The 17,768-nt window shown below is 36.6% G+C and overlaps 1 protein-coding gene across 7 annotated transcripts in view; it reads left to right on the top strand.

The window, feature by feature from the left end:
* SLC4A10 (solute carrier family 4 member 10) overlaps nt 1-17,768 on the top strand; it is a 285,441-nt gene that overhangs the window by 262,668 nt on the left and 5,005 nt on the right. For 5 of the 7 annotated variants that reach the window (XM_072811530.1, XM_072811534.1, XM_072811529.1 and 2 more), the window contains 4 exons: nt 3,366-3,539; nt 4,359-4,481; nt 12,369-12,436; nt 14,906-15,022. In XM_072811530.1, coding sequence (XP_072667631.1) covers nt 3,366-3,539; nt 4,359-4,481; nt 12,369-12,436; nt 14,906-15,022 — 482 coding nt within the window. Of the gene's footprint in view, nt 1-3,365; nt 3,540-4,358; nt 4,482-12,368; nt 12,437-14,905; nt 15,023-15,837; nt 15,877-17,768 lie in introns of all 7 variants that reach the window. The other 2 variants (XM_072811532.1, XM_072811531.1) reach the window with 2 other exon arrangements.

Here is a 17,768-nt window from a genome sequence, read left to right as displayed (position 1 = left end):
TTTACTCACAAGTCCTGGAGGAAGTACCTGGCACACCTTAAGGAGCCGTATGCAGAAGTCAAGGCAGAGCACAGACAGAAAGAATCAAGACCTGGGCCATGTGCCTTTATTACGATCTGTGCGTGGAGTACTTTGGGGTTCCTGGTGTATGGCTGATTGATCAACTCAAATAAAAAGAGCAGGGATTTGGTAAGCCCCATGCGGGTCTTATCTAAGGAGCACAGAATGGGAAGGCCCTGGGAGTTAGGGGAGACTGTTGATCGCAAGGACATTTGGGGGAGTTGTCTTAGGGACTTGTATTTACTTGTGACCCTGCTGGCTATTATCTAGGACAAGTGCCTACATGAGGAGCTAGTGTTGATCCAGGTGACCACAGGCTGCTTAGCCAAACAAAATGAATGCCGAGGCAGCAAAATCATGGGGTAGTTTAGGTAAACTCTTGACACTAGAGGACATGCAGCACAGGAACTCTCTTCCGGAATGAACAAGCAAGCAGTTTCTCACTTTGGGAGAAGACAAAGCACCTCAGCTTTAGGAAAGTACTAGATGTCAGAACTGAAGCAAAATTTCAATATGAAGTCATTGAAAGCTCATTGGACACCCAAAATAGATACTATGACTGCTCTTCTGATGCAGAGTAAAATTTACTTGGGAGAGGGAAATGGTTGAGAAGTGTGTTATGCATTTAAATTTTACTCTAATTAGATGTAATTTGTTCATTTATAATTTCATGAAAAGTATGAAAATGTATGAAAACTGTATTTTGAAAGAATTGGTTTGGTAAGGCAGATAGAGAAGAGTACTGAAGAGGTTTTGTTTATTTGTTTTACTGTTTTTTTTGCCTTTGGCAAAAGTTCCACGAGTACTAATTTCATCTGTAAGTGAAAAGTATTTATTATCAGGCCCCAGGCTCACATAAATACAGCAGCAGAAGTTTAAGAAACAAAGTAAAATCATTTTGATAGGTTGCAACAGATTTTTCCCCCTAATTCCACTCACATGATTTTATACCCATGAGGTTTAGAACTAAACAAGAATGTCAAGTTTTGGAATTATTTGGGGTGTGAATCTCTCAAATGAAAATTGAGGAAAACATTATTAACGTCCCATGAGAAAAGTATAATGAGCATTAAATAGCACAAATGAAACGGTAAGCTGGGTCTCACACTGAGATACCAGGTTAGTGAAAATTGAAGTGAACCTCGAACTCGGGAAGTTGAAATTCCTATTTGGGATTTTGTGGCCAACTGGGTGGGGGAACGGAATATTGATATTAGGAAAAGGTGAAAGTTAAGTGTAAAACTCAGGATATATATATCCTGATTATCATTACTTGAGTAGTAATATGCATGTGCTGAGTGCCAACAATCGAAGGGGCATGTTAATTAGTTGCCCTATATGTTGAAGGAGCCTATATGCTACCTGACTGTTTGGCAATATTATGAAACATATTATCTAGGCTTCTCACTGTGCAACATGGCAGAAAAAACAGATCACAGTGTTCTTATGAATGCTGTTTCTGTACTCAGATATATAACCACATCTATATTCATTCCAACACTTCAGGAATCCAAAGTAAAGCAAATGTGCCATTTAGACAATAACAATTGAAGCACCCACACACTGAAGTACACTTATGCAATAACAGCTTCACAAATGGAGAAATGGTGGCTGGGAAAAACGAGTTCTATAGAAACTGAAACATTCAGTTATAAGCCAGAGGATTTTACTTTATTTCTCCCCTATTCCCACCTCCACCAATCACCAAATTTTGTTTGTTTAATGACATGTAATTTACAGAGATATTTAGGAGATAAGAATAAGAAGACCTAATGAAATATTTGGAGACAATATGGAGAAGGATGAACCAAGAAAAAGAAAGTCAGCACTTGGTACTTGCCTAGAAGGTTTTTGATAAATGATTTTGGAAGGCATTAATGAATATAAATAAATACATGAACAGTAGATGAACTAAGCTACGTATGATTCTGGTTTAGATGACTGAGGGAAGAAAGGAGGTCAGGCAGGCTGTGTCATAAGTCAAGGAACACAGAAGGAAAGATGGATATGCTGAGTTTGAGATTCCTATTACACACACATAACACACACACAGACAAGTTTTGGTTTAAAAAAAGGATGTTCAACTCTAACATTTAACACTATGGATATTTGCCCCTCAGCATATTAGAGTAATTTTGAAATATTTGATGAGAATTGCCTACAATTTTTTTCATAAGTTAGCCAAGAAATAAAATCAAATATCATTCTTTTGAAGATGCATAATAGATATAGGACTAGGTATGGAATAGAACTGACAGTGATTGAAACCATCATTTTCTAAATAATCACTTCTTATTGGAAGCATTGGAAACTATAAAAAAATCGGCCTGAGAAAAATTCAACAAAATGGTCTACATAAAAGTAACATACAGCCTAATTTGTTAGTGAGTGAAATGTGATCGAAACTTTAAGCTTCTTGTGAGAATTTAATCTATAAAATTTGAATTGAGAAAATCTGCTCTGGTAGATAAAAATCAAAATCAAAAGCGGAACATTATATAGTCCAAAAATAATTGTACTGTCTTCGTGGTAAAATTTAAACAGAAATAACTGTTCCAGATGAAAATAATTTTAATAAAACGCAATTTTATAAATTGTAACTAGTTCGACAGTGCACTAGAAGAAATTGAACAAGAAATCAAATTAACAAAATTAGCTCTGGAAAATACTGCCGATAAACAGTAATTCATCTAGGTTAAATCTTTGTGGCCAAGCTGTTTGTGTTTGTAAAGAGAGACTCAAAGCCTTGTTGGGGGTCACTGTGGCGAGGCCAAAACAGCAGAGTCAACACATCCCACTCAGCAGCAGGATGTGGGTGGAGAGCTCTGGAGAGAGAGAGAGGGGGGAAGTAGAGACCTAGGTCTGGGAGTCTCTAACAAGCATGTGAAAGCTGAAGCCATTGTAGGGATGAGGTCTTTCAGGAAAGAAGAGGACGGAGAATGGACCATGGTGCTCAGTGTGCAAATAAGAGGAAGAGCTTCATAAATGTGATAATAAGAAAGAGGATGAGGATTATGTTTTGTCCCTCAAAGGCTACATTCTCCCAGGTAGCAATGTTTAACATTGGCTTTAATATTTTTAAACTTTTCTAAGTTATAGCCTGTCTCCATATTTAATAAATGTGGGATATTATGACACTGAAACTGCTTTTGAGAGTGTACACAGAGCATAACAATCTCCTTGTCCTGATGGTCAACTGTCAACTTAAGTGTGATCCAGATGTATGATACTTTGGACCATATTAAACATCTACTTGTCCTACTTTTATTGTCTGTAAAAAGCAACTTAGTCTGTTTATCTTTTAGTTCTTTGATAGGATAAAGCTCTTCTGGATGCCTGCAAAACATCAGCCAGATTTTATATACCTAAGGCATGTACCACTTCGAAAAGTCCATCTCTTCACAGTTATTCAGATGAGTTGCCTTGGCCTTTTGTGGATAATAAAAGTTTCAAGAGCTGCTATTGTCTTTCCCATGATGGTATGAAACTTCTAAGTCAACTTTTTTTTCTCCTCCTCTGATTTTTCTGCTCTCTTTGGAAACACATAAACCTGAAATTGGAACAGTAGAGTCATTTTGAACGATTATGGAAAACCATGATGTAAACTTTAGCTACTAAAGCTAACATAGGATTTGAGATTGTATGTGAATTTCAGTGGTTCATATTAGTTTTGACTCTGTCATTCTGAAAATTCATAGTGGCTTGAACGAATTGAAGTTGGGTGGAAAAATGTAAACTTTCAAAATGTAAACTTTCAAAATGTAACATTAAAGATATACTAGCAAATCTGAAAAACTAGGGGATTTTTAAAAATTAAATTTCATTAAATATTTCAGATAAATTTCAAATACAAAAATATAACAAATTTGAATGACTATAAATAATTTAAAGTACTATCAGCACAGATACGAATGATTTAATGTTCATTTAAAATGATGCAAACTGTTAACTACATCTATTTGAGAAACAGTCAAATATATGTTGTAGGTTTTTCTTTTTCTTTCTTTTTTTTTTTTTTTTTTTTTTTTTTTTTTTTGAGATGGCTTCTTTAAGTGACTCCTTTACTGGGTAAAATCAAAGCTATTATTCTGGGGACGTGGTAAGAAAAGGAAATGAAGGATGCAAAATTACAAGATCTATTATACACACATGTCTTCAAATGTCACTTTAATCTCAGTCTTAACTGAAAATGACTAATTTCCACCAAACCAAAACCAAAACAAAACAAGCCACACAACAAAGCTACCTTTCCCATTTTTATTTTTCCCTGTTTTAAAATATTTTATTATTTGCTTCAGGTGTTAGCCTTGGTATTTGTAAGAAAATTGATGGACTTTTTGTTTACAAAACGGGAACTCAGCTGGTTGGATGATTTAATGCCTGAGAGTAAGAAAAAGAAACTAGAAGATGCTGAAAAAGAAGTAAGTCAGAGCGAAATCAATGTCTTACAAAGAGAGGCAAATGGAACACTTGCACAGTAACAGCTCTTTGCAAAACCAAATCATTGTGTTTATCTTTAGTTAGTGGCTACTAACAACCACAGGTGGCCTCTTAATGTTTGGAAGATAAATGCTTAAAATCAGAGTTGAAACATGAACACACAGAGAGTACAGATCTTGTATGAGAAAACCAAGCCCTTGTGAAATATGCAAACACTTTGTTCTTCATTATCCAAATCATGAGCTTTGCTTTTTTATTCTCTCCCTTGTCAATGGCAGAACCTTACTGGTGCTTAAGTATTTCCAAAGTATGTCCCCACCGTGGTTGCTTTTTGACTGAATATGTGAGAAGGAATGAGAGACAGTATTCCTGTTGGTATTTTCCTAGGGAAACAAAGTTTTGATGGCAAGATTCTAATTCTAATCAAAAGATAAAAGTAGTTATTTTTGAAATAGAAGAAATGCTTATGTTGACCTGATCTACTTTCAAAGTGATTTAAGATTGAGTAAATGGGGTTTGAGAAAATATGGGGATTTAATTACTTCCGTGAGCTACTGAATTATCCTATTCTGTTTCATGCATTAAAATGATTGAAGTTTTATGGAATATTTAAAACTCATGTTTAAGTCTGGGTCTCTTTTGAAGGCTAGTAACCATAATATTTTTAAAAAGTGCTTCCTATAAAACTACTCAGAGTATAAATGAAAAAAAAAAAAAAAAAGACCAACATACCCTTTACCAGAATGATTGAGTCCATTGATTGTAGAACAGAAGAACAATATTTCCATGTAAGTGAAGATGAAAGAAAATATTTAGTGAGAATTCTTCCTACTTTTCCTTCTGCTATACGGTGGTCTGTACATGTGCTCAGTTTCCCGTTTACAGCATAGTTTCTCAAACCATGCATATAGTCCTCTCTCCTCTGGGGAATTTGTTTACAAACATTTCATTGGTCCTAGGTTTTACTCAGTCATTAGGGGAAGCCAGATTAGGCCACAGAGTCTAATGAAATTTCTCCTCAGATGTTTTTACAAATATGGCTATCTAATATGTGACTGGCTGGCATTCCTTTACTTTTCCGTAGCATCCCATCACTGACAATGGATTCTCACCTTAGAGATTGAACATGATGACATGATGATATATCTTAATTTTGCGCAATCATTTCAATTTTCCCAAACAATGTAGAAGGATTGCTTAGAAACATAGTTCTAGTAATATCAATACAATGTTAAAAATACCATATTATAAAATTACCATTATTTCTTTGTTTTTCTATTTGACATATTCTTATTGAAGTATGAGAGATTTTTTAAAATAATGCCTTAACTAGGATATTTCTTTTTAGGGCTTTAGTCAAGGTTTGCTATCATCCTCAGATACTGTTCAAGAACAATATGATGGAATTTGGTATAAATTGAATGGAAATAAGATGGACACTGGAATATAAAAATTCTGCAGGCTTAAATTATCCATACCTGACGTAATTAAAATTATGCAGGTTGAAGACAATTCCCAAGAAAGTCTAAGTTCCAGAGAAGATTATCTTGAATATAAAACTCATTGACCATGAGCTTCCCTTCAGTCTTTCTGAGAATGAGAATACTATTAAGTATACTAAGGCAGTATCTTATAAATGTAATTTTGCTTTATTTTCCTGCTTTGATTTCCTGTCTGAGATAGATTTATGTGATGATCTGTTCATGAGAATCTCAGTGCATGGAAAGAAACAAGGGAATCAATAACACAGCAAAGACACAATTCGTTATTGAATATTTAAATATAGTCCTGACCAGTGTAAAGAGAGATAATTCTCCATCTGATAACTGGCGAAACAAAAGGAAGTGTAAAGATGTTCACTTTCTAACTTGGAATTAGTTACTAAAAGTGTATGATCAGTATAGTGAACAGGAAGATTTAAGAAGGATTGCACTAGAACTTAAATTCTGCTTAGTTTTCTATTTGGTCACTCAGATCTCAGTATTTTATTTTCTTGAGGCTATGGACTCCTGATGGATGTGATCTTCTTACTGTGGCATCTTATACCAAGGCTTAGTCTTCTGAGAAATTGTGCATTCAGGTGGTAAATGGATAAGTTCTCCAGAAATGCCGCATTTCTGCAATTGCTCAAATTAATTGAGTAACTTTGATTGTGATCTGGAAAGATGGTAAATAGCAGAAAATGTTCAGCTCCCTGAGACTCGAATTTAAAGTAGGCTCACCTCTTGTCCTTTTGATGATAGTTACAAGCTTGTACCTTTATCCTCCAGGGTTTTCTTATCAGTAGCCCATTTCTGGTCTTATGGCATTGAGAAAACATTAGTTTGACCTTAAAATTCAATAATGAGTTAAGCAGAATAAATAGCTACACAGGCCAGTCCAAGGTCGCAGAGCTTCTGTTCCAAATTTTCATGTACTTCATGCATATGCATATGCATATGCTTCAGTTTTTAGAAAGAAAGGATTATAATCAGGATAGAAATGAATATTGGAACCCTGACATTTTGCACATTGCTCTGTGTAAAGGGAAGACTGCAGAATCAAATTCTGGATGTCCAAATGTGCTCAGAGTACCAACATGCTTTCCTTCCTACTTAAATATTCTCCAGGACATTGTACACATTTGACAAAAGGGCTGCTGTTAAAAGCAGAAAGCCCCAGCAGAATGTTTGTTCCTGGGTGAGGGTAGAAGGCAGTTAATGTTAGATAAATCCTGGAAAATCAGCTCTGGGCAGTGATCATATTGACACTTCTTGGTTTACGGGAGGTTCACTCTAACATATATGCTATGGGAAAAAACAAAAAGAGGCAAGTAAGATTTGTGATCTGTAGGAAGAAGGATCATGAGCAAGGCCAAGAAGATGCAAAAGCAAACTAAGAACAAGTGCAATTAAACAAATTACAGAGTAGGCCTTACTGCTAAGAAAGATGAGAAATGACTGTGGGTTGGGGAAGCATGGCCTAATTATTACATGGGCAAATTTTATTTCTAATTGAATCTTAGAGTGAGGCAAGCATATTCTTCATCAAGCAGTGATTTTGAAAGTATAGTTCTAGGACTTCTGCTGTTTCAGCCAACACCTGGCAACTTGTTAGAAATGCAAATTCTTAGACTGCATTCCAGACCTATTGAATCAAAACTCTATGGATAGGCCCAGGAATCTGTGTTAACGAGGCCTCCAATCCCTTCTGATACATGCTAAAATTTGAAAGAAGGCCTTTTCTAAAACCACAGTATCTATGTCTCCAGGATATAATCTTCAAAATCCAAAGTTACTCTATCGAAAGTTCTGTATTTTATAATTTAGATAAGTCACTTAGAGATATTGAATCAAATATTCTGGAAAAAACATATGTCACATCCAATTATTTATATGAGTTCTATATAAACAACTCCTCCTTCCTATTTTCCCTTTTTCATTGTTAAAGTGAGTAGTTGTATGTACTGGTTCTTCTATCTATTGGAAATTTTAATACGTACCTCTTAGACACATAACATTTTATGGCTTTCAGAATATTGTGTGTGTGTTTGTATATTTAATGTTTGCAGCATTATCTATTCTATTAGTAATCAAAGAAGAAAGTGGTCTGATACTTCTTATGTTCCATAGACTTAGTTTTCCTCTTGGATAAAATCAAGGGGTCAGACTTGATTGCTAAAGTCCCTTCCATTTTTAAGATCTATGAATTCTAAAATTGCTGAATATTTTCTCTAATATTCTAACCATCTCTGTGAACATTGGCTGTCTGCTGTTTTTTGTACTAAGAGCTATTTGAGGGTTCCTACAATGATACAGATTTTACCTGAGAAATGGATATAGTAGCAAATGCTACCTGTTTCACTAAAGGTAGAGCATTTGTCATGATATATGAATAATTTTTTATGCTATTACAAAATATAATTCAGATCCGTACACCCTACTAATCAAAACACGCCGCAGGCCCAATCCCAGGATCCTGGGATCATGACCTGAGCAGAAAGGCAGACGCTTGACTGACTGAGCCACCCAGGCACCCCAAAACACACTACAATTTAACTTCAATTTTATTTTTCACTTTAGCACGAGCCTTTGGCTCTAGCCCGGCTAGGTGTTAATTATCTTATTTATTTCTTTTTATTCTTGGCCTACATTGTTTCTAGAGTTTTTTCCTTTCGTCTACTAAACTGATCAAATAAGACTGGCTCAGATACTGCTTCTTCTCTTCCTGTATTTTGTACAGTGATCCTTCTCCTCCTCTGAGAGTACAGTGTATGTCTTTTCATTGCTAAGTCACCAGGACCTAGCAGGCTACTGTCATGTATATTATGCTTAATACCTATTTGATAAATGGACTCATGAGTAGCTCCTGGGTTATTATTCACTGTGTGCCTAGCACATAATGCATGCTCAGTGAGTGTTTGTGTGCTATTGATTGGATACATTTTTTTAAGCCTCAATGTTCCTACCTTTCACTGGGTATAACATTAACCATCCTTCACTTATGTAGTATCTGAAAAATGCTTTCATTAAAAGATGGCATTCGAATCACAGCATGAATAGTTCTCTAGTCAAATTGGTGAAATCCTTCAAATGTTCTTGGGGAAACTTTGATCATCATCCTTTAACGTCTTCACCATGTTGTAGAACTCGGCATATTTTTGATGGACCCCTGTGTAAATGAAGTGCTAAATGGAACTCATTTTAAGGTACTTCTGACTTATAAACTGATGGCTACCCAGTTAGCTTTGTGCTCTCACTCTCTTTTCCTGTATGATTGAGATAAACTAGGTTGTCATTGTCGTGACGGCCAATGCCTGATTTGACTGTTCCTCCCCAGAAAGTCTCAGATTTTTGGCTTCCTCACAGTGCTGCCTGGGATGCAGCCGGCCCTCCATCCCTGAGCTCTGGGGCCCACCCAGCTTCCTTCTGGCACTGAAGGCAGCGGCTGCTATGCCACCCTTCTCTTCAGATAAGCATGGCTTGGAAATGCTATCTTTAGAGGTGATGAGTTTTTGTTTGGATAGAATTATGACTAGTATAAAGCCCACACATGCTAACAAGCCACAGAGTGCAAAATAATTATTGAAAGCAATTTGAGAGAAAAGTGGAAAATCATCTGAGGAAAAAACAAAATTGTTCCCAAAGCTTTGGTCCAATTTTTTGCTGTTACATAGAATCTTCAGCCTTAGGTTTCTGCAGCCAGGTAACCTAAGTACTCATGGCACTGTTGTCTCTCTCTCTCTCTCTGTCTCTCTGTCTCTCTCTCTTTTAACTTTACTCTTTATTAAACCTTTCTAATGCCTTCTTGACATCTTATTCCAAGTTGGTCAGAAAACATACTAGATACCAAGCTTACCTTCCAGTGGACAACCGAGAAAAGAATTGCATTTTGTATGTATATTGGTTTTACTTAAACAGCATTTGGGAATCACTAAATATTTTCTCCTTGTGTCCCTCCGTGTATTAAGGTAATGTTTTCTGTAGAAAAAGTAAACTTTTTACCTGAAAGAATACATATGCTCAATCCATGGCCTCAATGTTGTGCATATGAGTTAATATGACATATGTATTATGCTCCATATATAGTGACTAACCCATTTGCAAGGCATGCCTTATTTCCAGGCTGCACATTAGCTCTGCTCAAATGCTAACGTGTAATTTCAAACCAATGACACTGTCTACTCGTTTTGAATTAGTTTTAATAAATAGTACTGCCAATGACAAGAGAAATAGGAATCATACACAAACAATAAAGTATATCAGATGATATAAAAATATTCTTGAAGAACAATAGAAAAAGAGAATGGGATTTATTTCTGTAATGTAAAGCAGGAACAGACATGTGCCATTAGTACCACAGAGTATAAATGTAACAAAGGGTTTATGGTTGGGGAGGGCAGGAACTTAAAAGCAGAGAAGTAGTGGAATCATGTGGTTCCATTATTACACAGCAGAGACTGGCCTTTCCATTATTACACAGCAGAGACTGGGCATAGATATCTGGATGCAGCATGGTTAAGGTCCCAGCAGAGGGGATCCTGCCTTGGTCACTAGGTTGGATGAGCACAGAGAGCACTCCAAGAATGAAAATGAGACCTGCCCCCACATTACATTTTATATTCATAGGTTAGCTGAATAGGCTCAAGAAACCACTGTCTCTTTAACAAGAAATATGGCAAGGACTCTTCAGAGGCAGGATGCAATTTGAGGCAAAGGGCTGCATACTGAGGATGATAGTAGGAATGGCCTTGCCTGCCAGAAATGACATCACATCAGCCAAAGGTCATGTATTTCTAGAAGCTGATTCAGATCAGCCAAGCTACTGATAAGCTACTGAAGAGGGATGACCCCTCTAGGGTCATTCTTTTTTCTCTAACTCTTCATCTCTAACTTAAAATTCCATTTGTGCTGTCATGCAGCCATAAAAAAGGAATAAGATCTTGCCATTAGCGACAACATGGATGCGCCTAGAGGGTAGTATGCTAAGTGAAATGTTGGCCTAAGAAAGACAGATGCCATATAATTTCACTCATACATGGAATCTAAAAAAACCAAACAAATGAATAAACAAAGAAAAAGCAGAACCAGAGCAATAAATGTAGAGAACAAACATGGTTGCCAGAGGGAAGAGGTGTGGGGGGATGGGCAAAATCAGTGAAAGGAAGTGGGAGATACAGGCTCCTGGTTATGAAATGAGTAAGTCATGGAATAAAAGGCAGAGCATAGGGAATATAGTCAGTGGTAGTGTAACAGTGTCCTATGGTGACAGATGGTAGCTACACTTGTGGGCATAGCATAACATATAGAGATGTTGAATGTGTACACCTGAAACTACTGTAGCGTGGGGTGTCAACTGTACTCAAACAAAAAAAGTAAATAAAATTCCATTTCTGGAGTTAGAACTAATGATTCTAACATTCGTAAATGGTCTTAAATAGTTTCCTGAACTTGGGAATTGCTAATTGACCCATTTGAAAATAAATGCATTCCATAGGAGCTATATAACCTATAGATAACTAAAATTTTTTTGGTGCCTGGAAAAAGGTTGATAACATTACTGAAAATTAAACCAGGACATTTCAGTGTGGTAGGATAAGATTATCTTTCTCCTAAAGATACGAATTTAAAGTGTTACATATCAAGAAATGAATATATTAAGTATATCTACCCTTTAGGGAAGGGTAGGATATTGTTATTATAAGAAGAAATCTGAGGCATAAAACAAAAAGCCTAAAATGTGTCTAGTGGAAAGCACACCTGTGTTTTGATCCATATTGGAAGGTATCTTTTCCTGTCTCAGAAAAAGTCTCTAGAGTAGTTCTCCAAATGCAGTCCTTAGACCAGGATCACCTGGAAACTTACTAGAAATGTAAATTCCTGGACCCTATGCCAGACGTAGGAAACAGACTCTGGAAGTGGGGCCTAGCAATCTGTATTTTTTTAAAGCCCTCTAGGTGATTCTGATGTAAATTTTGAGAACCACTGCTCTAAATATATCCCTCAGTCCCTTCTAACAGAGCATTCTGGGATTGTAATTTAAACTTTATAGCAATGAAAACAATTACATTGCCCATACATTTTTCCTTTTAAAATTTAGATTTAAAAAAAAAAAATCTGCTTGGAAATTAACCATGTTTTACATTGAGTGACATGAAGGAGATTGTTGTTAGCATTTAAATTACTTTGTGGTATGAGACTCTCATTAATTACTTATGTTCTTAGTAGCTGGTGCTTTATTGAAAGGACCTGTGCTAGCATTAATAAATGCAAACAAAGTGGAAGGTCCTGAGGTTAATGAGATAGTGAAACATTAATCTGTGTTTCTTCTTTAATGTAAAATGGAGACTCATCAGGTTCACTTTATATATTTTACATTTGTCTTTCTAGGAAGAACAAAGTATGCTAGCTATGGAAGATGAGGGCACGGTACAGCTCCCATTGGAAGGGCACTATAGGTAAGATATACATGTCAAAGCACTCGCTTTGAGTCATGGAATGTGTTGTTATATACTTAAGAATTGCATACTATGTGGATTCCTACAAAGGTTCGTTGAAGCTGCATTAGAATAGAAAAAGTTGAAGTTGGGGAGTAGATTATCCTGTCCTAGTATGAAGTTTTGATGATAACTGTGTGAGTATGGCTAAATAGCTTACCATGAAGGCGGGGTCGGGGGCCAAAAACATGCTTGTAGTCTTTTCTTCTCATATTTTATAATGTTAGCTCTCTTTCATATCCTCTAAAAGTAGCAATTAAAAGACAGGTCAAGATTCAATACCAGGATAAATTAGCCAGGTAGTCACTAAATATTTGAATTCCGAGAGGTTACTCTTAAAATATGGCACTTCCAGAGAGATGATCTATTTCCTGAGTTGAAGGACTTAGTTGTACCAGTCATTTTAGGAAATATTTGTGTAACTCTCCAAAATATGCTAATCTTCTTTATGCACAAAGACATAGCAAAAGAATGCAAACTCTAGCATTATAATAAAGACTTTATTTGGCCTATTTGTCTTTATAATAAAGACAGTGTTTAGCCAAAAATTGTATGTATGCATATGAGACATATATATTATCTCAAAGTGCTTAATGGTAGTTTAAGGCCATGCCAGGAAAAAGGAGAGAATACTTTTATCATAGTGTTGACAAAAAAATTGAAATCTTCTAGATCTTCAGGGTCTGCTGTAAAATCACATTCCCTAGGGTTTAAAAATATAATTATCTACCATGTAAGCATGGGAAGTCATTTTATCTTTTTTTAAGCAATATTTGAAGTTTTAAAATCCTGTTGATTCTTTCGTTGAATCAGTCAGTATATTCCCAAGTGTATTTTGTAGCAGCTTAGTCTCATATGATACCAGTCTGGAAAAGATTTTTTGGTTCGGTGCATTTCCATACAGCATTCCAGTTTGGAGATTCAGAATGCACACTGGCATACTAAAGAACCTAAGTGGCACTGTATTTTTTTTTTTTTTTTACTTAATTTTATTTAATCCAGCATTTTCTACTCTTTTGCTCACAAGACTCTTTGTCATATAATATCATGAAAAACATGTATTCACATGACATTGTTTTGGAAGCTGGTTGGTCTCATGCTTTTAGTCAGTAAGAACTGCCGGATTTGAGGAACACATGTCTAGACTGGAAGGGAGGAAGCCTACGAGACCCAAGGTTTTGCTCCGGATCTTTGGTGTTCCTCTTAAAAGTCTAATTTGTTGCCCTCTCTGAACAAAACCACTCATGAGGGTCATGTGAGGTCGGCTTAGGATTTTGCTAGAACATGTTTTTTGTTTTTGTTTTTGTTTTTTTTTTTTGTTTTTTTGTTTTTTTACAGCAGGCTATCTTTTCCACGTGTAGTAAGAAGAGTGCTGTTTTCTCACTAGAAACTTTCTTTGACTTGGCCTATGATTTATCTCTGCTGCTATTTGGTTGTGTTTCTAGCCCTGGGAATATTTTAGAGAGTTCTGAATGTCACCTATAATTGGTGCCATTTTAAAATGCAAGAAAAGCACCCAGCATTGTACATATCCTGATATTGCAGACTCCCCTAGTCATTTGGAAAGACTTCTGCCAAACACAGACTGCCTTCATTTATCCAACAAATATTTGTCGAGTGGGTACCAAGCATCAGGCTCTGTTTGAGTCTTGGGGGAGCAGTCTCAAATGGTCAAGAATCCTCGTCCTCATAAAGCTTATATTCGAGTAGGCAGAAAATAAACAAATGAACAAGTAATATAGCACAGTACTTTAGATGGTGAAAAGTGCAATGAAAACAAAAAGCAAAAAAGGATAAGGGTGTTCTGAGGGGATGGAAATAGAAACTTTAAATAGAGTAGTCAGCAAAGGGCTCTCTGAGTAAGTGACATTTAAACAAAGGAGGGAAAGAGTGGTACCATGTAAAGGAGCATTCTGGGCAGAAGAAAGAGCAAGTAAAAGGCCCTGAGGCAGTAGCAAGCCTGGAGTGTTCCAGAACAGTCAGGCGCCCGTTGCATTGTGGCTGGAGAGGATGGAGCAGGGGTGTAATGGCAGGAGATATAGTTGGAGGGTGAGGGCGAGGACAGAGCCTGTGCTCCATCCACCAGGTTTTTTTCTGAGCTAGTGAGAGCCCTTGTAGAGTGTGAGCAGAAGCCTGAAGTTGATCTGCTGTGCTACGAATGTTAGGACAGGAGGCTAAGCAGTGAACACGCAGAACCTTATCTCTGTAATTTGAAATAAATTAGGAAACTGTAGCCAAAATCAGTTTCTATAGAACTAGAATCTTTGATTTTTTATAGATTTTTAAAAGTAACTGTGAGAATGCTCCTAATTTTTAAACTATCAAAAATACTATACAAAGGCACAAGACTGTCCTATATTTAGTATCTATCTCTAGACAACTGCAGTTACTTATTTAATCTTTTAATTTCATTTTGGGTAAACTATCTAGAGATGATCCATCTGTGATCAATATTTCTGATGAAATGTCAAAGACTGCCTTGTGGAGGAACCTTCTGATGACTGCCGATAACTCAAAAGATAAGGAGTCAAGCTTTCCTTCTAAAAGGTTTGAATTCCAAAATAATGTGAATTTGTACTGACCCCCGTCATTAGTGAGAGAATAGTATTGATAACCATTGAATTTAGGTCTATATAGCTCAGAAAGTTCTTTTTAAAAGTAGGTGGAAATTGTGATCAACACATTTGTTGGTTTTTCAACATCTCCCTTTCAAAATAAAAGCTCACTCCAGAACTCTGACAGTGGGGAGAAATAGTGCTATAAATGAGTCCCAATGCATGGCATTTTTGGATATTCATTTGGTCCACTCTTTTGCAGTAAGAGGTCATTATATTTCCTCATCGCCCACTTCCCAGGACCCTCTTAGGTGTCTGACCACATTTTGCACTCCCCCATTATCCTTTCTGAAACGTCATATGCACATGCAGTGGTGACTTTGTATTTAGTATATTTCCAGGCCCCTATTCCAACCCCCTGAAAATCTTCCCTAACTTCCTTATTCTGAAACTTTCAACTCCAGAAAGTTCTATGCATTCTTATTTCTCTGCATGCAAACATTACAAACAACTCCTACAGTTGTAGATGCTAAGTTTTAAATGCATGCTGGGGGAAGAGTGTGTCCTTAAATATAAAGTCATCACAGGATTTCCATTGAATTTTCCAGAATTTATAAATAAGAGTTCAAACTATCCAGTCTTCTTAGATGCTGACTTGAAGAAGAATCTCTATGTTATGCTTATAGCTCTTCTTATTAAAGAGTGATTGAGGGATTTGGGACAGTGTTTAATTATTAAGTTCCTTTATTTTCATGACTTTAAATTAACTTTTTCTACTTAATTTTTATATTACATTTTTGTCATAAGCTCCCCTTCCTAATCACTCTAGAAGCTGATTCCCCAAAGGTAAGACCCTCTCCCTCAAACCTATTCCTTGGTTGTATTCCCTTATGTTAAATGGTGTCTTCTAGAAACCTGGTCAGCTATGTTCTCTGTGTGAGTTTTGGGGAGGCAAAAGTCATGGAGAGTCTTGGGCTTAGATCCAGCATCAGACTGTTTATGGTGTTCCTATAACTACTCAGCTCTTTAAGAAGGTTGAAGCTTGAGTGAACGTTTTTTTCCCCCACATGACTTATATAAATACATCATATGTAAATCAACAAATCTCATAGAACTATGTTAGTAATGACATCAAATGTTTATATTGGGAAAAAGAAAATTTTTCCTTTCAATTAAGAAATTGCAAAGCTGGGAGCTTCCATTTATGCACTACATGCTTCCAAACCTGTAAGCTTTATCTGGCTTCATGAGAAATATTTGGAAACATGGGCTCAGAAAAGATGCTACATGAGGCTTACAGAATATCTCTTGTTGCTGGTTTTTGTCACCCCAAAATGGCATGCTGCTTCGGTGTCATCTCTAACCCCAAAAGACCAACAGTGATGTGCAGTCTTCATCCCAGAAAGCTGGAGATTAGTCATCTCTCTCTCTGTCTTTGTATCTCTCTCCCTCCCTCCCTCCCTCCCTCCCTCTCTCTCTTTCTCTCTCTCTGACAACTACCTCTCACATACTAGAGGTTAATATAAGTTACTCAGTAGGCTCCCTCAAAGACTTTTAATTGATGTTTTCTGTCTGTAACAGGGCTTTAAAATCCTCATGTATTTCTTTGCTTGGCTCAAGCAGAAGTAATATTTTATTCTGAAACATGCTTTATCTTCATTTCCCAAAGATCCCTGCTATAGTCTGATAGAGTCATCCTCACATTAATTCTGTTTGGGTAGGAGCCTTGGAAGAAAATAAGTTATGAGAAGGGTAATTTCTCAAACCCATTGAAGTATGTGCTTGTGGACTCACGTTAAAAATTTGGCATTTCTCTGATTTTTTAAATGGGAACTCCAAGTTTATGAGCTCACAATCAAATGCCAGCCATGGGAATATGTGGAAAATTTGAGACAACTGAACTTACAGATTACTTTTCTTCCTGCACTAAATGGATCCAGAGTATGAACACTTTCTCTCTTTTCCTTTGGTTCAAGCAAAAAATTTTATGTCATGGTATTTTAGGTACTCCTTAAAGTAAATAGTAAAGTCAAGTGATGCTTTTCATCAGGAAAACCTCACTGTTTTAAAACAATGTAAAATGCTTTAAGCAGGTCCAATTTTAATTAGGACCATCCTTTATATTTTGATATAACCGCTTGCTTCTTAACTCTTTGAACATGTTACCACTAACAAAAGATTCCAGCTATTGTGAATGGACGTTTACCCTTAGATGTGATAAAAATCAGTAGATTTCCATGTGAAAATATTTCTTGGTTCATGGTTAATGTCATCTCCATAACAGTGGAAAGTGGCAGAAACAGTGTGGCTTCCAGAAATCCCCAAACCCCCAACCCTAATGACAATGCCCTCCCAAAGCCATTGCCTTCTCACGATGTGTCTGTTGAAGGCATTGAATGGTGATGACCAGGAACTCTAAAAATGTTATGTCTGCTAGAGTATCAGTTGACAAACAAAACAAAAACCTAAAGACCAGGTTACCAGGGTCTGTTATCTCTTGAGACCTAAGCTGGCTTCCTTGCAGTTTGTGACACCACCCCCTACCCCCCCCCCTCCGCCAACTTGTTCTCCATCCTATCCCTTGCAGTTGGTCCTGCATGCCTATCAGAGTATCAGAGAAGCCCAGATATTTTTCCTTAGTGGAGTTTAGAATAGCAGTTGTATTTTCTCCATCATTTCTCTCACTTTTTCATTGTTAATAGTATTTTATCCAGGCTGACTGAAAGAAGGATCTAAGA

The sequence above is a fragment of the Canis lupus genome, chromosome 34 (genome assembly GCF_048164855.1).
Source record: "Canis lupus baileyi chromosome 34, mCanLup2.hap1, whole genome shotgun sequence".
Lineage (NCBI taxonomy): Eukaryota > Metazoa > Chordata > Mammalia > Carnivora > Canidae > Canis > Canis lupus.
This window is presented reverse-complemented; position numbering and strand designations above follow the sequence as displayed.